This window comes from Cricetulus griseus (genome assembly GCF_003668045.3).
Source record: "Cricetulus griseus strain 17A/GY chromosome 1 unlocalized genomic scaffold, alternate assembly CriGri-PICRH-1.0 chr1_1, whole genome shotgun sequence".
NCBI lineage: Eukaryota > Metazoa > Chordata > Mammalia > Rodentia > Cricetidae > Cricetulus > Cricetulus griseus.
Window position 1 is genome coordinate 188,597,184 of NW_023276807.1, and position 25,149 is coordinate 188,622,332.

Genomic DNA, 25,149 nt, shown 5'->3' on the forward strand with positions numbered 1-25,149 from the left:
CAGAGAAATCCTGTCTCGAAAAACCCAAACCAAACCAATCAACCAAACAAAAAGGAAACGAGTAAGAGGCTCGATCAGTGGCTAAGAGCATTTACTGCTCTTTCAGTGATCTGATGATGTCTTCTTCTGGCCTCTGAGGACACCAGGCATTTTTTTTTTTTAAAGATTTTATTTATTTATTATGTATACAACATTCTGCTTCCATGTAGATATCTACACACCAGAAGAGAGCACCGGATCTCATAACAGATGGTTGTGAGCCACCATGTAGTTGCTAAGAATTGAGCTCAGGACCTCTGGAAGAGCAGTCGGTGCTCTTAACCGCTGAGTCATCTCTCCAGCCCCAACACCAGGCATTTATGTGGTACATATAAAAATATATAATATGGCAAACACTCATAAAATAAAATCTTGAAAGAAATGAGCAAGAGTTGGGTATGGTAGCAGGCACCTGTAATCCCAGCTCTTAGGCAGAGGGAGGAGGACTGCGATTTCAAGGAAGGCATGGGATATATGGAAATATGGGATACATGGAAAAGGCAGTTCTGTCTCAAATACCAAACCACAAAACAAAACCCAAAAATCCAACTAGTATCAGGGAAATGGCTTGGTGCATACAGTGCTAGACGCACAAATCTGACTATAACCAGGAGTCCATCCTGCACACAAAAGGCAGATGTGCTGGGTGTCAGGTATCCTGGCAATTCTAAGGACAGATGGGAGTCAGACAGAAATACCCAGAAGTTCAAGGGGCTCTTAGCCTAGAGCAATAGCGCAGCAACATAAACAAGAGAGACCCTGTTTCAATAAGAACCGATTCCTGAAAGTTGTCTTCTGTCCTCCATACAACCAAAACACATGCGAACTCTGGCATGTGCATGCACATGCACGAACAAACACAAATTTCTTCTCTTTCTTTCTTTCTTTCTTTCTTTCTTTCTTTCTTTCTTTCTTTCTTTCTTTTTTTGAGTTTTTTTCCGAGACAGGGTTTCTCTGAGGCTTTTGAGGCTATCCTGGAACTCACTCTGTAGACCAGGCTGGCTTCGAACTCACCGACATCTGCCTGCCTCTGCCTTCAGAGTGCTGGAATTAAAGGCATGCGCCACCAACGCCCGGCTCACAAATTTCTTTTTTAAAATGAATAGGCAGAAGCTTCCAAATTCCTTTCCAGATACTAGTTAACACTATTCACTATATACTACAGATACATTGTCTGTTGAACTAAATGAATAGCTTGGTAGACTAAAGAAATATGCTTTCCAGTTTTTTCTTTTTAAAATCTGATATGTATTCTAATACTCAAATATCTGAGAAAAAAACTGAAAAAACATTAATGTATTTGAGAATATGGTAGATACGGAGCTTTGATTTTTTGGGTCCATTTTCACTGGGTTAATGTGCAAAGAACTCCCAATCTATTCTATGAAACAGTTTATTTTACTGGTATAAGAAAAAGGGATGAAAGGGCAGAAATGAGAGGACTAAGAGGAAAAACATATTTTACCAAGGTTCTCCTTACCTGCCAGAGTTTGGTCCCACTTGCTAATGCTGTTGGATTCAGCACTGAGTCCTTCAATATATTTCAGGTAGGCCTCTGAGTGGAGAAGCCTTTGGGTCTTTGGTGGGGGAGCCACAAACATGGGTGTTGTTGGCTGCTGAATGACAGGGGGGCCAGCTGGATGAGGACCAGGATATGGAGGTGGTGCCTGCTGCCCTGGAGGCCCCAAAACTCCTACCTGAAAGAACATGGGTTTAAGGCATAAAGATAATCTGCACATGTTCTGAGAAGGCAATGGCTAAAAATTTTTGAGTCCAAGGAAAATCAAACTAAGAGGCTCACCTGTTGCCCATATGGACTTCCACCTGGTGCTGGAGTCCCTACCATGGGGGCTACTCCTTGGTTCATAACACCTATAATTCAGAATGCAATGGCATAATTAGAGGCTCTGGGTTTCACTGACAGAAAAAATTGTCTGACAAGAGCTGATATCATTTATAATGCCAACCTATGTACCTTTACCCTTGAGTGTGGATAGGAACCTTAAGTACCCCAAACAATCTAATCAGGAAATTTATATTCTTTTGTTTCTGGTTACTTAAACACAGTAATAGTACATTTTGTCATAGGTACATTTATTATTATTCCAGGCTTAGAATATTTTGAACCCTGCTTAAATTCTAGGGATACCTTGGGTGAGCTATAGTCAGAATACACTTCTGTTTTCAAGGCACTTTTCTGACCATATAGTCTTCTGCAATTGGAGCCTATGGGATCAGGCTCTGCAGTAACCACTGTGCTGGGGCAGGAACCACAAGGGCTGAGGATGAGCAGTTACCTGAGCCTTGTGGAGGCTGGAGGTACTACTTTACTGTTCCTTTGCAGGCCAGCCACCAACTGGTTCTACCTCAGGCACTAATGCTGGCAGAGAGAAGGCATTTCAGTGGATCATGTGGAAGCAGTGTAGCCTTGTTGCCATCACCTTGGATTCCAAATGACAAAGGAATAGAGAAAGACCTCCTGGCCTTATTCTCTCTGGTAATCACTGAGTACATTTCCTTTGGAAGATGTTCATGAGCAACTGTTGTCTCACAGGTACTAGCTAATGACAATGGGCTGTCCTAAATTTAGTTTTTAAGGCACTTTTAATCTCAGGGCAATCCGTTTACTATTCTAACAAAACAAAAATAGCCAAAGGCCTCAGTTTGTTAAAACTAACAAACCACAACCAAACCATTTAAAACTGTTCCTTAAGCTTAAATCCTGCTTCCTAGTCTTCTGTCCCTGATTAAAATGCTGATGTTTTGCTGTGTACATTAGCTCACACCTGTAGTCCCAGCACCTGGGAAGCTGAAACAGGAAGACCACTGTGAATTTGAGGCCAGCCTGGGTTATACGTAAACTATACATCTCTCTCTCCCAAATCTAGCATTTTGACAGGCAGAAAATCATTTGAAGGTTCAGAGTTAAGTGTCAGTTCCAGGAAGTACAGGAATTTTACTTGTTAGAGAGAAGGAAAAAAAAGTGAAACAAGTTTCTGTTTAAAAAGGAAGAATACGCCAAGTCCTTGCAAGTATAACCCAATCACCACAGCTGTGTCCTGGTGATTTAGGAATTGCACAAAGTAACGGCAGATAAGCTGCTGCTTCAGCAACATGTTAATAAGCCATGGTCCCAGCTCCGTTCAAGTCACTCCTCTACTTTAGATTCTACAGACTTGGAAGCTCCCCAGACTGGCTGTATCACAGATCTGCAGGGCAGCACAAACAAATCAGCAACCCCCTCCACTTCCTGTTTACAAGTACCATGCCTAGGGTAGCCATTGAGAATGTGAGCTGAGATAACAGATAAGCCTCTTGAAGCTCAAAGCCAGATCAGCTGTGCACGGGCATACAAAGAGTTCTGTCTCCCTGACTATTATTGGATGTGCTGTGCTTTCTTTCAATGCAGTTTTAGATTCTGTAGGCAAAAGAAGCGAGGATAACAATGCCCCACACCCACCAAAACACAGCTGCTATCTTGGGGTGTGTACTTGCCTTAAACAGGACTTCTATCAAGTGCTATATACATCTACAAGGTGTCAGCTCCAACAAGGTTTTACTGACTGACTCAGAAACCTTGTGCCAAGGTATGAAGGGCACAGTTTAGGACCACGTTCATTTGCCGTATAAGAAAAATTATTTTCTGATTGACTCCTGGTGCCACAGCATCTCACATGAGTCACCATATCCAGAATTGAGTACAAATCCTACAAACATTTTTTCCTTTGGGAACATTTTTAAAAAAAAGCTTTAGTAGAGTTATGGCCATTCTCTAAGGAACATAGAGAATGTGGCTAAACTGCAGAAGTGGAATGCATGCATGTCATCCCCACATTTGGGATGGATGGTGAGGCAGTAGAATCTTGAGTTCCAGGCCAGCCTTGGCTACGTTGCCAAAAAACAAAACAAAACAAAACAAAAAAAACAAAACAACAACCAGAAAGGAAGAAAAAAGTTCAGTGGAGCCAGCATTTGATTTCCCTACACACCATGTAGAACCTTATGGGCAATGGGTCCAAGCATAATGCAAGTAAACTTGACAGGCTCCAACCCACATTTCACGGGGGTTTTGGCTGAGATGACATTTCAGTAGTGCATCAACTGCTGTTTCAAGTTGTTTAAAAGTCACATTTCCCCTAACTAGATTCTAGCCCAATGTAAGTTCTTTTGCATATGATGGAAATTATTATAGAAACTTGTGATTTTTCCAATCTTTCAACTTTCATTATAAAGTGAAAACAATGTTTTGTTCTCATAAAACAACTTGTGGGTTCTGCTGACAAGCAAGTTATGTCCATAGCTATCAGGGTGTTATTTGAAGTGTCATGCTCCTTAGGGAACTCAAGATTAAATCCATAATACAAACTCCTTCCCTTCCTAAATTGGTTACAAGTGAAGGATTTCTGAAGAGCTTCAGATAGGCTACTCTTATGATCACCTTAAAAGGGCTGTTGAGGAGGAAGAGATGGTGCAGGAACTCTACAATGAAGACCTTGTGAGATAAGAATTTCACCAGGTGAAGAAATGCACTTGGAGTAAAAAGTACTTTTATATATGATTCTGAACTGGCAAGTCACTGATGAGAGGTTGTGGCCCTCAAAGCTTTTCAAACATATATCTGATAATGAGCCATGCCTCCTGTTCCTTCATCTATGGGTCTGGCCTCTGCAATGCACCCTGTGCTGCTGCCAGGTAGGAGATGCACAGGGCACAGGCAGTAAGTAGGTCACCTGTTGAACATGTAGGGTGGGCCCTACTGCTGACAGCTCTGGGATTCTTAGTGAGGAAAGCCTGGCCACCATGGGCAGCAGGTGCCTCCAGGAAGAACTGGCTGAGGAAGGAAAAAGAATTAAAATATGAGATTAATGAGTGAATGAGGATGAAGTTCTTACCGGGTGGTGGGATGCCTGGGAGGCCAGGCACACCTGGCGGAAGATGGTGAGGTGGAGGCCCCCCAGGGTGAAGTGGCTGCATGCTGCCCATGCTAACAAGGCCATCAACTGGGCCCTGCAAAGGTGGAAGGCCTGGCGGATAGCCACCCATCATGCCTTGAAGGACACAACAAATTTCAGACATGCATCATTAACATGCAACATGAGCTAATAATAACAACCCCCTCCATGCACTACCAATGAATAAAGCACCCTTAGTACTGCATGATATAACAGCAATTAGTGCAATTATTTTGTTGCAGAAATGAACAAAATAAAGTTACAAATATGAAACCCAACATTTTTGGATGAATTAGTACTTAGTAAATTATTATTTATAGTTATATTCAATAAGCTAAACATAATGGCTTCATTTAATAATAAAGAGGAGCTCTAGTAACAGCTTTCCCAAGGTCGGAACTATTTCAAGGTGTTCAAACACTGACCAGTTCTGCCACTTGCAACGCCAAGTGATCAGTACATACCCCAGTTACTCCACTCTGCCCGCACTCACATCCCTATTGTGGGTGCACATGAAGGGAAAGCAAAATGGAGGGAAATGAGGTGCACAGTCCTGATCACAAGACATGGTTCTCCAGTTTGGGAGCAAAAAAGTTTCAAGACTTCTTCATATACTCCTCCCTCCACCACTGCTGTTAGGAATGGGTTATGTTAAGGTTTGAGCTGGAGAACAACTTCTAACACCCATCACACTGAACAGTATTTCATCTTTAGATTTCAAAATATGTTAAGGAGAAATCTAAATCTTCTCAAGCCAACTAAAGTCCAGGTCGCTGAGAAACCTACATGCAGCTGGAGCGTCTGGCTCTGCTGACAGGAGGAAAGGCCAGCTGTCATCACTGTCTCCAGGCTCACAAATTTCCTCATGTAAACCTTCAGTTGACAGGTATTTTAACTGAGGTACAGAATTCATATGCACAGAGGCTTTTGTTCCTTTATTTTCCAAGAATGCCATCATATAACAATATCTGCCGGCTAGGGAAGTGTTACAGCAAAGAAGTATTTTTGAAAAGGGGGAGGAAATAAAATTATTTTGTAAGGACTCACCTATCAAAAAAAAAACCAGAACAAAACAAAACCAAAACAAAACATGACTCTCCTGGAACTGTAAGAGTCTGAATGAATATAAAGCTCCCCCTGGAGTACAGTCACTTAGGCAGTTTCTCACATAGGAAGGGCAAAGGCGGAGCACCAAAATATTCTTTGAAGAGAATTTCAGTTTTACTTTGAAGAGGTATTAGAAACCATTTATCTATACAAGGTTAGTCTTTTAAAGCTATGGCATACTGAAAACCCTGAAACTGACTCATCTTGCCTCCTTAGTCATGTCTAAACTGGCTAGAAAAACTTACACAAAACAAATTTGAAATGTTTCTATACATGAAATAGGATGCATTTCAGTTTTTAAGAGTTCAAGGTTAAAAAAAAGCGACTTTGAGCAGATACCATCATCTTAAACATGATGAGATCGAATGTTGCTAAACTGCCCTTTCAACATGCCACCAGGTACAGCTTTTAAGGATAAGTAGGTGAGAAATTGAACAATGTTAGGAGGCTTTGCTTTCAATTACAAAAGCCCATCTGAACGCAGCCATCATAGGCTGTGGTTGAAGATTTAAGTTATTAAGAACTGAAAGACACGACACTTGTCTTCATTAAACTGTACTTTGGCATTTATTATCCCAGTCACATGTGTTCAAATGAGCTTCAATGCTTGTAAGCAAAGCTGGTCTCAACAACAAGAAGGCTAAGACTCAGGCCCTAAGCAATCTAGACTCCATGAAAAATCACCCTCTTAGCTTCAAAGCTCTCACTGTGGACCAAAGGCTCTTTACTATAGAGATTCTGCCTTTCACTCCTGTGGCCCAGAAGCCTGGACCGCACACCTTTAGTAACAGAGCAGTGGTCTTCTAGAGGGACCACCTTCCTCACCCACAGAGCTATATGATGCTATTCCCCAACAGGGAGCTAAAATGCTGCAGCTGCTAATTTTTGTTTCTTTTTAGCTGTTTGTATTCATTTTGTTAATATGTTGCTGGGTTTTGTAGTCAAGGACATAGTGCCACAGTATTATACATCAAATAGAACAAAAGAGGATGTCAAATGAGGGAATCCTAGCTTTCAAAGTCCCCTTGATCAAGACCTGATTACTGAAAACCTCTGGAACCCCATTAACCAAAATGGGCCATGGAATAGAGCAGGCGATTATGAGATTTGTTAGATCAACATCAGTCACACTGAAAGCACTGACAGCCATGATTCAGATGTGCTTTGGCGAGTGCAACTGCTGAGTTCAGCGACAGTGCATTTGAGAACTTGCCATCACAAAAGTTAGGAGCAACAATGGAAAAGTTATCCTATGCACTCTTCCTCTAAAAGCAAAAACAAAAAAGGCAAAAAACGAAAACGGCAAGAACAAAAACAGCAAAAACAAAAACAGTATCCCAACAAAGCTGCCTTGGACAACACTGTCTTGGACTCCGTGCAAAAGAGGTCAGATTATTGTTTAAGAGGAAACACAGGTGGCTTGTACAGAGCTCACCAGACATGGAGAAGTAACAAAGGAAGGCCTGAGAGGTGGTCTGCAGGCTTTTCATGGAGACATGTCAGACAAGATTTCAATTCAACAGTAGTCAAGTTTGCTATGGCTACCAGAACCAGAGACAACACACACAAACAAACCACATTCATCATTTGCTTTTCCTTTCTTTCTTCTTTCTTTCTTTCTTTCTTTCTTTCTTTCTTTCTTTCTCTCTTTCTCTTTCCTTCTTTCTTTCTTCTTATTCATTTGTTTATTTAAATATGTGACTGGGATACTAACAGAAAATGCAGTTTAATGTAATTAAATAGAAAAGCATTACAGAGTGGGCACAATGAATTGAATGAGGACTTCCCCCCCCTACTTAGCAGTCATGCACATTGGTGACCAAGAAAGGATTTAATAATTCATTGTCAAAAATCCTTTTAAGTGGTCAGTCTTTTAAGGATGGCTGCAGCAGAATAAGGCAAACTGAACTGACATGAGACAGAAAATCAACACGACCTAAAGACTGCTTTTATTTTCCTTGGAGTTCTTCAGAACAGAACTCAGGGTCTATTATATTTCCTGATGTAGTACTCTCTCAAGAGCAGTCTGGGGTAAGAACATTGCCAGACTATGCCTACAGCAAGGGAAGAGCTGCTACCTACCAATTGCCAGGGTTGGGCCCATGGCCCACTTTTGGGTTAGAGAAGAGGCATTGCCTGTATGGGAAAAGCAATACAGGACAACATGGATGACTTCAAACTTTTAATCTGTCATGAGAAAAGGCTACAGACTGTGGCCTACTCCTTTTGGAGAAAAAAAAAATGAAGGAATTTCTTAAAGTGGAAAAAAATGGTCTTAGCTCCTGTTTTTACCTGCAACAGGTGTCAACTGCTGATTGAGCATCCCCATTGGTGTTGGTGGTGGCACCACCCCCATGAGAGCCCCCACAGGGGTGCCTGCTCGGGGAGAAGCACTCGGTTGCTGTTGCTGTGCTGCTCGCTCTCTCTCCTGCTGCTCAGCAACTTTAGCTGCCCGCTCTGTAAAGGCATTTCAGATTTTCAATTCTGTTTTTAACCCAGGAATTCAAAATACCATCCATTGCATTCAACAGGACTAGTAAAAACACAGGCAACAGTTCTGTCTCAATGGAAGGAACGGTAGATGACTAGTCTCAACACAGGAGTCGGGCCGATTTCACTTGATAACCTAGAATTCAGCTTTCCTATCCCATCTTGAGAACTGGTCTGCAAAGATTTCAAGAATGTTAAGACTGCAACACACATTCAGAAAGCACAGGTTTTATCGAAACACATCACCAGCGTAACCACCGTGGTTAATCTCACGAGGCACTCTGAAGATGAGAAGCGCTACCATTATTCTAGTATTAATAGCATTACAGATTATAATTTCAACATGAAGCAATTCCATGGCCCATTATAATTTTTGGCACAATTGTACTTACTCTAATTTCCTGATTCCTTGATTCCAATTTTACTAAAATTTGAGGACTCATCATTAATATCACAAGTTTAGCAGCTGAAGAAAATTAACTCTGTAAGGGAAAAGTAGCTTACTGCTTCTAGCTTAAGACTTTAGGAAAAGTAAACAGCCAGTTTCTACATTCTAATGAAGCAAAGAAAGAGGTCATGATTAGCAAACTCCACGGGAGGGAAATACATGGTTAGCTAGACTACGGTCATCAGAAACAGGGAACTAATACATACATGTATGTAGCAATGGACAATAATTCTGAAAGAACCAGATTCCCTGAAGCTGAGTTCACAACTGACCATAAATTATGCTAAATCAGCAACAATTCCAGCATCTACTCTTAGTGCATCTGAAATGCAAGAGAAGCACATATTTTTGGAAATTCTGGGCTATTAGCCAATAGACCCCTCACTTTCTTGAGCTACTCTGCATCTCTAGAGCCAGCACCCTCAACAGTCATGCTCATAGCAGGCCAGACCTTCTTTGAGGGTATATTCCCAAAGTTCCCACCATTCAGGGTTTATTCAGCTTCACCATTCTAAGTAGGAAGTCCTTCCTACTCTTCAGATGGGCAAACAGAAGCTGGAATACAGGCAGTGACTTGTCCAAGAATACAGTAGAAACAGCAACTTACGGCCCTGACGCCTGGTGCCACACTTCAACTTCCACAATTAACTCTCCAACATGGAAATCAAGACTACAGCTATTTGGGGGGAAACTGCTTGAGGTCATGTGGCTTTAAAGAGACTTAAGAAGCAATAGCTCCACTCCTTTATGGGAAGAATGTAAAAAAACATGCAAGTCAAAGGTCCCCGAGTCTGTGATGGAGTTGCCTGTAGACACTTATCATCACTCACTAGCACTACCCTTGTCTAATATTCTCTGTAAACTGAGTACAGTAAGTTCGAGGACCAAATCCATTCTAACAACCTATTTTCCCAATGTAGTAGTTAAAAAAAATATATTGGTGATCCAGATGCCACAATATTAAAATCCTATTTTACCATTACACAAATGAAACAGTAAAACTGGGAAGGAAAAACAAAAATTGAAATTGGAAAAACAGAAAAGCTCAGGCATGTGCATCAAATTATTAGCTGTTTCTGAGAGAAGCGGAACTGAATTACCAAAACTATGCCAGTCAAACTCCCAACTTTGCATTTTGAATTCAGTGGGCAGAAATACCCAAAGTTTAGAGTTTGAATTTCAGGCTATTGAATTATGCAACTTCCCTTTTACTAGGTTCTACCTAATTTCACACACCCTTCTGCATGAGAAAATTTCTCAACTATCATTTCTTCTTCCCTCAGCCATGCTCCAGTTTTTTGGCCCTCAAATTATCTCTAGATCCCTTTGTTCTATTCATACCCCAACAACCACCCACAATACTAGTTTTGTTTGCCTTTATACTATGTTTGCCTAATTTCTTAGACAACAGCCCTCCAACTAAGTGGTATATTTGGTCTTAACTTGCAGTAAGCCCTGAAATATCGAAGTGTCCCAGAGTTATAGGTTCTTATGGGATTGACTAGACTTTCTCAAAGAATGCCCTACAAATTAACTTTCCAGGGTATTACTAAACACCATATAAAGACCTGGTCAAGGCTCAGAAAATAACAGATAATAAGAAGTTCTTTACTATAGGTCTTAGAGACTTTAATTTAGGACTACGCCCAGAGTTTGGAATGCTTCTGAAACAGGTTTTTCCATGAGATATTTCTTGGCTGAGTATTTTGCAGGATTAGGCTTCAGCACAAGATCCTTAAGGAAGCCTGTCAGATAATTTTATAATAATAAATAGTAACAAATGAAAGGAATGTAACTTTTTTTTTAAACAAAAGAGTTTCTTTGGATTTCATAAACTTCAATAAAAGGAGCAGACTTCATACTGTATGCTTGTTGGAAAATACTGGATTTGGGACTCATCAAAAAGCGTACAGACCACTGTAGAGAGGAAGACTCTGTATAATTGGAAAATTATCTAACATACAATATTTACAACAGAAAAACTACAATTCAAAGGTTAAAGTCCTACCTAATGTAATGCTTACTCTCATTTATTAAAGCCACATCCAATATTAACTAGAATAACAAAAGATCCAAACCACCAAAAATCTTTTAAGAACATATCCTTTATGGCTATGAAGCACCAAATCTTTGAGTAATAATAGCTCATGGCTCAAAGTGATCTAATCACAGAGTAAGGGGGAAATGAAGGCAGCTGAGCTTTGTCAAAGTCATCCAAGTGTCTTAAGATTAGGTATGAACACAGACACGGCACCAGGCACACCAAGCCTGAGCCTAGAGTTTAGCTTACAACTTTGGCTTAAGAGACATAACAGAAGATCACCTATTTTAAAAGGTCACTTGCAGGTGAGTTTTAATCAAAATTAAAGTTAACATTATTGAACAATCATTTCCTTGCTCAACGTGTGTGCCTACATGGATAAATGAAGTAAAATCATGTAATTTTTAATAGTAAAATGTTTTTGTTTGAGAAATCTGTGGGGAGGGACACCACCACCAGGAACTGAGGCTAAGTCAGAGGCAACACTCTGTGTACTGGCATCTACTGACAGTGTACTATTGTCGGCCGGAACAATCCAAAACACCAAATTCATGTGCATGTGGTAAGAACGAGAGAGTAAAACCTGTCTATGCATGTGCACTCCTGGAAAACACCCCTTGCTTAGAAAGTGGGGACCCTTGTGCCTAGTCTCTATTTACCTTCATATTCTGCTTTCTTGGCTGTCTCAAGGTTTCTCCATTCTGTCCCCACCAGTCTGCTGAGCTCCCCAAAAGAGTAGTCTGGGTGCTGGGCTTTAATCACAGCTCTCATTTCACTGCTGAATAGAATGTAGCCACTCATGTTGATTTTCCGTTTAGAACCTTCCTTCTTTGCACTGCCTTTGGCAGACTTTGGGGTAGACTGTAAGACAGAGAACTTACATAGGGTATCAGAAAATTGCACTGGGTTATCTACATAGTTTCTGGAAGCCAGACACATATGGTTCAATAATAAATGTTTTATAGACATACTCAGTTTGTACCTGACATTTTCTTGGTCAAAATATACCTCTTCCTTGCCTTCTACAAAATAAATGAAAAATTCACTGAATTCCATGACTGAAATCTACAATGGTGACCTCACAATTAAGACTTGAGAAAATTCTGAATGAGGAAAATAAATATAATAGGGATCACCTTAACAAAAAGGGTAAATTAAAAAGATACAGGTACCCAGGTGTGGCAGAATACATCTATAATCCCATTACTTAGGAAGTGGAATTGGAGGCAGAAGGGTCACATGTTTGGGCACTGAAAACTAAGGGACTTAAGAGCATGATACTATTGTTTAATGTTGTTCTTCAGTATAAGGCAAGAAGCCTTCAATTAAACTGCTATTAAGCTATCTATGAAACTTAAGAGAAATTATTATTAGCTTAATGATGTGATAAATAAGTATTTTGTCAGTAAATAAATATTCTGATAAACAAAACAATTATTCTTTTGTGCAGATTTCTAGGCAGAAGCTCACAAATGAAAAATGTATGGTATTGCACACCTATATATACTCCCAGTGTTTGGGAAATGGAGGGAAGAAAAACAAGAGTTCAAGCCCACCTTGAATATACAGCAAGTCTAAGGCCAGCCTAAGCTACTGACATCATCTCAAACAAAACTAAGGCTGGATGTTTCCTACTTTGGTCCAAGCCTGTTGCAGACCAGAACTGAGAACGAGGCAAGTAACAGGGCATGTCAGCATACCTGAGGGGGTGTGTAGGGCATGAGGTCCAGCTCACTGGCCAGGGGAGTCTGAAGCTGAGGTAGAGATGGAGGTTCAATGACCTCACTATCCTCTTCTCCCATCTCTTCAATATCATCATCTCCACCTTCTAACTCAGCAAACTTAGCTTCTAGCAATTGTATCTTCTTTTCCAACAAAGGTGAGGGTTCTTTCTGAGGAATGATTGGTTTTCTGAAAAAAGTACCAAACTAAATAAGTAAATTAATTAATTAATTAAAAAAGTTGCCAGCCACTTCCAGGTTGTCTGAGAGTAGATCTGAACATCTACAAATGACATTTTACAACCTTCTACAACCACTCTAATCCCTAAGTCTAAGGGCAACAAAGTCACTTAAATGGGTATTTGTGATGTCACCTCTACTTAGAAATAACTCTGAAGATTACTCACAGAGCACTGGTCAGGTCTAATGGACTATATGGTAAAAAGGAGTTGTCAAAATCTATGGAACTGAACAATCTCCCTACAAAGAGGCTGTCAATCAGAACCCAGTGTTTCTGTCTTCTATAATTGCTAGTGTCTAAGCCAAGGTACTATTAAAAGAATTGCTAATATTTTAAAACTATTTTCTTTCTCTGCAACAAAGTCATACTTTACAGCCGAGGCTGACTCAAACTTACACAATCTTGCCTCAGCTTCCCAAGCATGGGAAATACCACATCTCACTGAATTAATATTTTCAATTGGAATTATGTAATGATAGTTGAAAGCCTAATAACACAACTCAAACATTGGGCTTCACTATTTTGATAAGTTAGCCTATGTGTTCTTTCTTCCTTACTTTTATAAGCTTTACCTGAAGTAGTAAATTTCATCATCTACAACTTTAGCAGAGAGTGAAAACCTCTTCAACCCCTTGAATTTCTTCATCTGCTTGTCACTCTCATTATAGCGGCTCTCACAAAGCAGAATGTCATTTTCTGGTATTTCAGTTGGCCTGCAGGAGAGGAAGTCCTTGAATGACAACACAGCACATTTTCCTGAAAGAGTAAATTAGAGATACATTAAAGGAGTAAACTCTCATAGTTAACAATCTGGGACTTGCCGAGTAGAGTAGGCCAGGCTGGCTGGCTAGTGGGCCTGGGCCTCTCTCTGTTCTCCAGGGATGGGATACAACTGCACACCTGCAAGTGTGGCTTTTAAGATGTGGTTTTGGAGACCGAGCTCAGATCTTCATACTTGCAAGGTATGCATTTTACCAGCAGAGTTCACTCCTTAGCACCAAATTTTATATTTTTATGTTTTGACTCACAGTTAAAAATAAAAAGGATATATATTGGCATAAAGATATAAACAGATGAACAGAATAAAACTGAAAGCCTAGAAATAAACCTGTAGAATTGGACAAATAGATTTCTACATGCAAAAGAATGTAGATCCCCACTAAACTTCACACACAAAAATCAACTCAGAATGGATTAAATGTTTACATGAAGAGCTACAAAACAAAGCTCATCTTTGATTAAGCAGTGGCTTCTTAGAACAGACACTAAGGGACACATAAACCACAAAGGAGTACATAGTCTTTGGGGCTAGAGAGATGGCTCAGTGGGTAAGAGCATTTACTGTTCCTGTAGAGGATCTGGATCTGAGTTCAATTCCCAGTACCCACATTGGGCAGCTCAGATCTGCCTGGAACTCCCACTTTGGGAAGCCAACACCTTTCTGACCTTCTTGGAGACATAAAGACATACATACATATATATAAATAACAAAAAATTTTAAAAATAGACCATCAAAATTAAAAGCTTTTGAATTCCAAAGGATCCTGTTAAAAAAGTGAAAGACAACCTAGATAAGAAAACAATTTTCAAATTATGTATCTAGTTAAGCATCTAATAGCCAGAATATCTTTTAAAAGCCCACAACTTAACAATTACACAAACCTATTACAAATGGGAGAAACGTTATTAAGTTACATTTCCCCAAAAATTTAAAATTGCATTAGGTATAGGAAAATGATAGCTGACATCATTAATCATCAGAGAGATGCAAATCAAAACCACAATGAGGTACTACTTTATATCCATTAAGATGACTTCTAAGATAAAGAGGAAACGGGAACAATGGCAAATACTTCTAAGATAAAGAGGAAAAGGGAACAATGGTAAATACCAAGTGTGGGCAAAAGCAGAGAAACTGAAGAGAATAAACTTATACAACTGTTAAGGAAAGTAGTTTGGCAGTTCCTCAACTTAAACATGGGGAATTGGAGGAGTGGATATAATCAAGATATGTTGTATGCATGCATGAAATTGTCAAAGAATAAATAAAACTATTGTTTTAAAAACTAAATAATTACTGCATGAACCAGCAATGCTGCTTTTGGGTATTTAGCCCTAAGTACTGAAGAATCAAACAACTGTATAGCAATGATCACAGCAACATTATTAATAGTAGCTACAATGTAGAAAAAACCCACAGTTGGCCAAAAGATAAATGTATAACAAAGCAGCTTTTATACCTGTTATGGATTATTACTCAGACTTACAAGGGAATAAAATTATGATGTACTCAACATGGATGAATCTTGAAAACATCATGTTATGTGAAATATACCAAGAAAAAAGATAAAATATCCACTGTCCCACTCATGTATAATATACAGAATACATGAAATTCATATGATGGAGTGGAATAGATTCCTAGGCAGGAAGAAGGGAGGAGGAAATTAAGTTACTGTTTAATGGGTAGCTTTTACTTGGGATGACAAGAATATAAATAAATAGTACTTTCACCTACATCCTGATCTTGCTTGCTCATCACCCAGTATTTCTTGGACTTCTTTTTAAATTTTACACCTTATCCACACTTACAGCTATTAACATATATAGCAGGGTCCACATATGAAGAACATGCAATTTTCCCCCTGAGTTTAGGTAATCTAACAATACTATATTTTCTAAGTCCACCCACTTTCTTGAAAACGATTTTATTTTTCTTTAAGCTGAATTATACTTAATTTTGTATATATACATTTTGATCATCTAATCATCTGCTGATGGACATCTCATTGGTTCCATTTCCTTGCTATCATAAATAAGATAGCAATAAACATGGATGTACAGATATCTCTATGGCAGGATATGGAGCTCTCTAGGTATATGCCCAAAAGTGGGAATTTTTAAATTTATTTGTGGGAATTCCAAACTGATTTCAATAATAGCTGTATTACTTTGCATGATCATGCAAGAGGATATAATGCTGTTTTTCTAGTTTCAACCTTGTGATGGTGAAGTACATTAGAATGTAATTGACAAACTGGACATGATGGCTCATGTTTTTAATCTCAACATTTGGGAAACAGTGGTAGGTAGATCTCTGTGAATCCAAGGCCAGCCTGGTCTACATATTGAGTTCTAGGCCAGTCAGGGCTTCACTGTGAGATGTCATCCCGCTTTTAAAAAAAAAAGACTGAGCTAGGCTGAGCTGGGCACTGTGGCAAACACTTGGGAGACAGGAGGAGATGGATCTCTGAGTTTGAGGCCAGCCTGGTCTACAAAATGAGTTCCAGGACAGTCATAACTACATGAAAGACCCCTCTCAAAAAAAGATTGAGACATTTGTCTTGGATGTTCTCTCTAACATTTGTTTGGCATCATTCAATAATCTTCCTGGAGCAGTATATATTATTTTGTGTTAAGCTATACTTCTGGAGTCTTCTAAGCTCCTATAAATGTAGTGCTAGAGGGTGCTTTTTGGCCTCTACTGAGGGGACATGTTTTTCTCCTGTCAAAGAATAAAAGGTAAAAGATTCATATGAAAACTTGTACAAAAACTAAAATTAAATAAAATTAACCCAACACATTTATTACTGCCTTAACAAAAGGAAACTTCAGTCTCACCATTATGTTCCTTTTTAATCTTGCTGGGTTTACACTAGAAAGTGACTTGGGCATCACTTTAGTCTGGATCAGAATTTAAAAGGAGACTTTCTGCTACAGAAAGGCATGGGTTTAATGACTTCACTTTTTTTAATAAAAAAAAAAAAAAAAGCCTGTCTGAAGATCAGAGACTGGAGCTTACTAGCTAACCAAAGAGGTCTGGAGGTTTGTACACAGACAGACAGGAAGTGAAATGGCTAGGTGGAAACACGAAGTGAGATGGCTGGGCAGAGAGAGGATATAAGCGGGAAGGAACAGGAACTTGCTCTCTTGTCTGCTGAGATGCTAAGTAAGTAAAGGTGACTTTGGCTTTCTCTTTCTTCTCTCTGATGTTCAGACAGGCTTATTTGTACAAGCAAGGTATCACCACACTTTACTGATCTTAGTTCACTTTTCCCATGACAGAAAGTTGAAAATGTGCTGAATAACTGAACAGTTTTGCCATATCTAATTTTGAAAATAATTATAAGCACCAAAACAATTTAGCCAACATCATCATCAAATAAAGACAAACATATGTTTGAATCCGCAAATTTCTCTTTAGTCGTGATCCACGGTGGCTTCTTAAAAGCATGAACAATCAGGGACTGTTTGCAGCTATGCAGGTTAATGGCAGAGTGTGCACTTGATCATGTACAAGGCCCTAGGTTCAAACTGTAACTTGGAGTGTTGGTGGGGGATCTGCAAAACATCAACCATCATTGTAAAGCTAATAACTAGTAACCTTTTAGGAAGCCATCTCAAGGGATGTAGCATGGCTAGTGTATGACCTAGTAGCTCTCAGGGCTTGGAGAAATATAGCAGGTGGCAACATTGTTAGTATATGATGATGCATAAAACTAGATCCAAGAAACAGAGTACCATTAGGAATGCTTGGTAGATGACCAAGAAATCAAGACATTAGTTTGGAATGGAGAAAATAAAATGATCAAGTTTAAGAGTCTAACAGAAAGTGAATCATTCATTAGACTATTCTCCCTATTTCCTACCTTACTCTTACAGCATTGTTTACCCAGCCCAGAATGACTCTTACCTCTAATGTGTGTGTCACCTCATATCATAGCTCTGCTCAACATTACTACAATTTCCTTTCAAGCCCAATCACTGCACTGTCTACAAGACCTACTATGTGAGTATTCACAAAACTCTAAGGGATCATTCCTTTCACCACATCCCCTCCCTTGCTCTAGCTACCAAACACTACCTAAAGGGTCTAAACACAAATAATCTAAGATAACATGTTTGCTGCACCTAGAAGAGAGCCTCAGATAATTCTCCTTTGTTTATTTTTAAACCATACTAGGGTCATTTTATAGCATTCATCAGCAAAGTTTTGGACAATCACATAACCTTGCCCCAACACTATTGTCAATCTTTTTTATTTTATTTTCATTTAAAACTCTAATTGCCACCTGGTCTTATCTGTTATTTATTCACTGACTCCCCAATGTTTGCTCCAATGTCTTTCTGAAAGCAAGACTTGTGATATTTTTAACTGTTACAAATCCAATGTCTAGAAGAGTGCATTGCAGAGCAGGAGGATTTAATCAATGTTTTACAGAACAACTGTGAAAAAAGGACAAATACTTACCCAGAATACAACTCATGGGGCAGGTTTCCTCCAGATTACTCAGAAATACTTCTTTTTTGTAGAACATTTTTGTGGGCTCATGTTCCGTTTCTTCTGGGTGAATGAAAATGGGGCCATAAAAATATGCAGCTCCATCTCGAACCCATACTTTTTCAATTCTTGGGGAGGGGGAACAGAGAAATTAAGTTATAATAATTTCAGTCTTGAATGATTATCTAATAAAAACACCACTAACTACAATGTAATAGGATAGAGCATTGAGAGGAATTTCATGGATGCTCCTCACCCTTTAAGATACTTTTCAGAGAAGGTTCTCTGAAAAAGAGAAAATGACATTGACCACTTGGTGAGAAAAGACTTTTAACACAGTATCAAGGAATGTAATTAGATCATTTTATCTAACTCCCAGGTTTTCTTCCTGAGATGTTCAGGATTTGGCAACAGTTCCTTCAAAACAGAGGTTCACAGCATTTGGTGGAAGATCAAGCACTAAAGCGCTTTCCCCTTAGGCTGCTATACTATACTATTTATCAATTTAAAATTAACGTTATTGTTCCATATCTTCAGGGTCCTAGACATAAAGAAGCATCTTCATTCAGTGAATACTAAGTCCAGCCTTTCAGTTTACTCTACCAACTTACAGGAGTCACCCTTGACTGCTCTACTCTTGGACTACATAGTCCACTGATTAGGAATGCTATCAGCTGTGTGTAATAAGCACATTTAAGAGGCTATCATTCTTGCCTGGATTATTAAAATACCCTCCTAGAAGATCTCTTTGATTCCATTCTTGAACTCCTTCAGTCTCAATAAGGAGAAAGCAGAGCAATCTTATTAAATCAAGAGTTAAATGTTACTTCTCTGCTTGAAACAATACAAAGATACTTTAGTTAACTCTACAAAAGTTCAAGTACCCACAATGATCTCTGAAACCCTACATGATTTGTATATTAACCCCTGCCCCATCTACTACCTTATATAGGGTTCACTCTGCTAGTAGAAAACTGCTGGTTTAAGTGTAGTGTACTTATCTCTCAAGCATTTATAATGGCTATGTAATTCTGCTTGAAATATTTTCTCTGATAGTCACAATTCTTACCATTTCTTCATGTTAGCTCATGATTCTTAGTGAAATCTACACAGACTATTCTCTCTATTCTGACCCCTTACTGGCTCCAATTTCAACAGTATGTATCAGGATCTAACATGCAACATTACTTATCCAAGATACTTGTTGTCTGTTTTCCCATTGGAACAAAGCTCTATTGAAGTAAAATTATCTTTCATTCTTTGTTTTGAGACGGTTCTAGTCTGGAAGCCTTGTTCTTCCTGCCTTAGTCCTCCAATTTCTGGGATTATACACATATGTATACTATTCTACTTGCCACAGAAGTAGGAACAGAGAAAATGTGCTGTGAAGAAGCTGGAGAAATTTCGAGGGGAGGGACTTTTGTCTTCCTTCTCAGTGTGGACTACTAAGCCTCAACTCTCAGCCCCAACCTCATCTTCCCTAATTCACCTGCCCACACGAGGGCGCACCAAGCCATGGGATTTGATGAAGACACAGTCGCCAACCTTCAGCCACATGTCATTGTAATGAAGCTGCTCAAAGTAGTGGCAACCTGGTTCACCATTGGACATCTCTACAGGAACATCTTCTTTTTCCTATGGAAGGAAACTGGTTAAAGAATGGCAGAGAACAACGAAGGAGAAGAGACTCCAAATTAACTTAAGAAACAACTATAAAGTAATTTTTTTGTGAAGGTTGAGAAACCAAACATTAAGTTGTGGGTTACATTTTTATACCCCCCTTCCCATGGATTGAACCTTTTTTTTTTTCCTTCCTTTTTTTTTTTTTTTTTTTGAGACAGAGTTTCTCTGTGTAGCCCTGGCTGTCCTGGAAGGAACTTACTTTGTAGACCAGGCTGTCCTGGAACCTAAGAGATCCACCTGTCCCTGCCTCCCAAGTGCTGGGATTAAAGGTGTGTGCCACGACCACCCAGAGGGGATTGAATTTTTGAGAAAAAATACTGGGAAAGAACTTATTAGCATTCATTTAAAAGTAGACAAATTCACAAATCATTAAAGTTTAAGGAACAAATTCTAGCTGGGCAGTAGTGGTGCATGCCTTTAATCTTAGTGCTCAGGAGGCAGAGGCAGGTGATCTCTGAGTTGAGGCCAGCCTGGTTTACACAGTGAGTTCCAGGACAATCAGGGCCACAAAAAGAGACCCTGTTTCGAAAACAAACAACAAAACAAAACAAAAACAACCCCCTCCAAAGGAACAAATTCTATATAACATTTAATTTTATAGGATGCCCCCTTCTCTGTGGTAATGGGGATGGAACCTAGGACTCTGTGCTAGTAAAGCACTAAATTGATATATCTCAACCCTTTATTTACTATTTTTAAAACAGGGTCTTACTAAGTTGGCCCTGAACTCATTCTACAGTTCAAGCAGGTTCATAGCTTTCCTTTTTCTTGCTTCAACCTTCCAAAACCCTTAAATTATAAGCGTGTGCCACCAGAACCAGATTCTTTTTAATATTACCTTTATAAATTAAGTTTATTTAATCTCTTCTAATGACATAGCTCATCTATTGCCCACTCTGGAAAGTAATATTCCTTTCTGATTCCTGCAGGATTCAGAAATATAACAAGGTGGCTTTTAACTTGCTTTTGTGATACACAGAAAGATTCTATCCATCGTTTCTGTCCTAATTAGTGATTGAATCTCTGGTGAAACACCCAGGGAAAGCCTTTCATTAACACAACAGAAATGAAAGTGAGAACTCATTTCTCACTCCACAAAAGTACTTAGCAAACTCATCTCCAGACTAAACAGGAAAGAGGTGTGACAGAGCAGATAAAGTCCAGGAGACATGGCAGAGTGAAGGGGCTGAGGCCCCTCTGGAATGTTTGCCTGAAGCCTACATCTCTTCAGACCTGTTCTATATACCTGAGAGGGCAGATGAGCACAGGCTGGGGCCAGAAGAGGCACTGAAGCTGAGGGGACGCACACCTCCCCAAAAAAAGGAGTTCAGTTAAAAGCTTCCCTCTTTGCCTGGATCTGTCCTTCTAACCCTCTGTTTGCAAAAGGTATAATTACCTCCTACTGTGGCCTTTCCTTACCTACAGAAGCAGGTAAAGTAGGAAGAGGGTTAACCACTAGCTTGGTGCATTCACCTGGCCTCTACTATACTGTTTTAGTTTCTTAATGTTAACAACTCAGAGATTTTAAATTTGTATTATTTTTATTGATTCCATTATGGCAAGAAATAATATAGCTCTATGACATAAATATGATGTATTCTGGATCTGAAAAAATTACCTACTACCTGCATCGATGTAGGGCAAATTACCTGATTTCTTGTGCTTAATTTATGTATAAAATGAATGATAGTGTGTCCTTCAGATGGGGTTATTGGAAAGCATAAGTGATATAAAAATGCTGGTTAAAAAAAATAGTAATCTTAATCCCAATACTCAAGATGAAGAGGCAGGTGAATCTCTGAGTTCAAGGCCAGTCTGGTCTACAGAGTGGACAGCCAGGACGGTTACACAGAGAAACTCTGTTGTAAAAAACAAAACAACAACAAAAAATAGCACAAATAAATTAATAGGCCAATAAGTAAATAATCACAACAAGAACCCCCTTTATTTTGAATAATCCTTTCATTCCTAAGTGGAACATTTCCTTCCTTGATCATGTCATTTTAAAATGGCTGGATTTCAGGGCTGGAGAGATGGCTCAGTGGTTAAGATCACTGGCTGCTCTTCCAGAGGACCTGGGTTCAATACCCAGCACCCACATGATAGCTCACAACTATCTGTAATTCCAGTTCCAGGGGACCCAACTCCCATGACAAAAAATAAAAAAACCAATGCACATAAACAAATACATACAAAACCTGGCATTTATATAAAAATTATAATGGCTTGATTTCACTTATAAAAATATCATTTCCTCAATTTTTACACTGATATACACAAGACCAAATTACAGTTTTCTGATGGACTTTGCAGGGTGTGGAATAGTTTGCTCTGGCTTTATAGAATGAACTAAGGAGGGCTTTTGTTTCTATACTATCAAGTAGTTTAAACAGGTTTTTTTTTTCTTCTTTTTTTGATAGGGTTTCTCTGGATAGCCCTGGCTATTCTGGAACTTACTCTGTAGCAGGCTGGCCTCAAACTCAGAAGTCAACCTGTCTCTGATGCCTGAGTGCTGGAATTAAAGATTTGTGCCACCATGGCTGGCTTAAACAACTTTTAATTATAACAGTCCTACAAAGAGTTAAAAAGAATCCACTATGGATGCTCATACTCACTGGTCTCTTTGATTTACTTTTCTATGAGAACTGTGCATCTAGTGCATGCCTGGTGCCTGCACAAGCCAGATCTCCTGGAACCCCGAGTTTCTTCTTTGTTTGACTAAGGTTTTTAAAGCCTCATTTTTTTTTCTTTTTTTTCCCCTGAGTTTGAATACATTAATTTACTTTCTGGAATAGGTATTTTAAGGTTAAAATTCACTTCTAGGTGGCTATTATTCACGTACCTTTTCCAAATTAAAATTGTCTTCAGCTCGATTGTCCTCTGAGTTGTCTGTATTCTTCTCATCATCCCCTTTATCTGCATTTGCAAATACTGAGGCCACTCGAACCACAGGCAAGGGTACATCCCGAGGGACAAATCTAACTGAGCTGATGGGCATTGTCCACAGTTTAATTTTCTTGAAAGACTTGGTTTTAGCAGAGTATCTTGATTCACAGACAAAAACATCCTCATCTCGAAAGTTTTCTGGGCATAATTTAAAGTATTCCTGGGATGGGAATAATAACACAAGTAGGTAAACGTTCTGAAAATTAACCTCCGAAATAAAAAACAAGTGTTACTCAATCAACCTAACATTGAACTATTAAAACTTTCTGACAATAAAAGGTAAATGGCTAGATAACTAGGGGTATTTCCTTGGCTATATATCCTTTAATTATAAATATGAATTCTATTTATTTTGCTGACTGTCCTTTGAAAATATATTACTTTCCATATAGTCAAAATGTTCTCAAAGCTTTTGTACAGGTCTCATGTGCATATATGATAGACAGCACATCTTATTACCACAAACAAAACTGATAATTGGTAATGATTACCTTTCAGAAAACACCATCCTTGGAAAATAGCCCAGCAACATAAAAACATTAATATATTTGTGTGTAGATAAACAGTATACAGCAAATGGTCTCTCACAATTTATTCATGTTAATTTCTTATATACAGACACAGGCTAAAGATGTTCAAAACAAGAGTTTTCTTATTTTTGGCAAGCGCAATGGTGCACACTTGTAATCCCAGCGCTCAGGAGGGAGAGGCAGCCAGATTTTGAGGCCAGCCAAGGCTACACAGAGAAACCTTGTCTCAAACAAACAAACAAACAAACAAACAAAAAAATTATATGTGTCTCTGGATGGTGGTGGCATTCACCTTTAATCCCAGCACTCAGAGGCAAAGACAAGTGTTATCTCTGTGAGTTTGAAGCCAGCCTGGTCTACAAATCATGTTCCAGGACAGCCAGAGCTGTTACACAGAGAAACTCTATCTCGAAGAAACAAACAAACAAACCACCCCCACCCCACAAAAAAAGAATCCCCCCAACCAAAAACAGAGTTTCTAATTTTTTTTAAATACAGAGTTTTATATTTCTAAATTATATTTCCAGGGAATGATATCACTGGCACGAATGAGTTTCTTACCTTGACAAACATGACTACACATTTGCCTAGAATTTTACTAACAGGAACTTTATTGTAATAGTCACTCTTAAAAACTTCTTTTTCCAGAAATTTTCGTGTAGCCAAATGGAATGTTTCATTTGGCCGATAAAACCAACAGCCATACAACCATTTTTCACCTCAAAAACAAAGAAAAGCATTATTAACAGAAATCTCATATTCTTTGCAGAATTAGAAATATTGTATCAAGCCATTATGCCAAGGTTTAAACACTGTGGTTTTAGATAAAATTTCTTTCTTTCTTTTTTTTTTTTTTTTAAGATTTTATTTATTTATTAGGTATACAACATTCTGCTTCCACGTATATCTGCACACCAGAAGAGGGCACCAGATCTCATAACGGATGGTTGTGAGCCACCATGTGGTTGCTGGGAACTGAACTCAGTAACTCTGGAAGAGCAGTCAGTGCTCTTAACCTCTGAGCCATTTCTCCAGCCCTAGATAAGATTTCTTAACAGAATTATTTTAGAGGAAATAGTATTTTAAGAAAAGAAGTATTAAGAACTTAGAAAACAGCATTTCACTCTTTAGATGTAGATCAGAGAGGAGGAGGTCAGAAGGGCTGCTTGGGTCAGTGCATACTAGGGCTCTGTGCTTCCGAAACGAGACAAGTACAGGGAAGGACATTTTAGCAAAAAGGTGGTGGAATCCAAAAGCATTGGATTGCCTATATCACACTTGTACCTGCTGTTAGCTTCATTCTTAATGCCTCAGAAGCAACTTTCTTTATTATTTTAGTTTTCTGTTGAGACAGCTCTCACTATAATCCAGGCTGACCTCAACCTCCTGAGTACTGGGATGGCAGGTATGTGTCACCAAACCAGCTTACAGGTATTTTCTGCCTGCGTGTATGCCTACATACCACAAGAGGGCATCAAATCTCATTATAGATTGTTGTGAAACACCACGTGGTTGTTGGGAGTTGAACTCAGGACCTCTGGAAGAGCAGTTAGTGCTCTTAACCTCTGAGCCATCTCTCCAGTCCCTTAAAGGCATTTTTAAGGGAGGCTTTTTGGCAATAAATTATAAACTCAGTTACATGTAATATTTTACATGTAATCTTTATTTGT

The 25,149-nt window shown here is 39.0% G+C and overlaps 1 protein-coding gene across 15 annotated transcripts in view; it reads right to left on the reverse strand.

Moving 5' to 3' along the window:
• The window catches only part of Pbrm1 (polybromo 1), a 95,663-nt gene that overhangs the window by 3,323 nt on the left and 67,191 nt on the right, over window positions 1-25,149 (reverse strand). For 6 of the 15 annotated variants that reach the window (XM_027389542.2, XM_027389543.2, XM_035452572.1 and 3 more), the window contains 11 exons: window positions 24,041-24,198; window positions 22,846-23,109; window positions 19,810-19,955; window positions 18,291-18,448; window positions 13,612-13,795; window positions 12,778-12,988; window positions 11,737-11,938; window positions 8,391-8,555; window positions 4,932-5,087; window positions 1,841-1,911; window positions 1,520-1,736 (listed from right to left, as the gene is read on the reverse strand). In XM_027389542.2, coding sequence (XP_027245343.1) covers window positions 1,520-1,736; window positions 1,841-1,911; window positions 4,932-5,087; window positions 8,391-8,555; window positions 11,737-11,938; window positions 12,778-12,988; window positions 13,612-13,795; window positions 18,291-18,448; window positions 19,810-19,955; window positions 22,846-23,109; window positions 24,041-24,198 — 1,932 coding nt within the window. The remainder of the gene's footprint in view (window positions 1-1,519; window positions 1,737-1,840; window positions 1,912-4,931; window positions 5,088-8,390; window positions 8,556-11,736; window positions 11,939-12,777; window positions 12,989-13,611; window positions 13,796-18,290; window positions 18,449-19,809; window positions 19,956-22,845; window positions 23,110-24,040; window positions 24,199-25,149) is intronic. The other 9 variants (XM_035452583.1, XM_035452581.1, XM_035452580.1 and 6 more) reach the window with 3 other exon arrangements.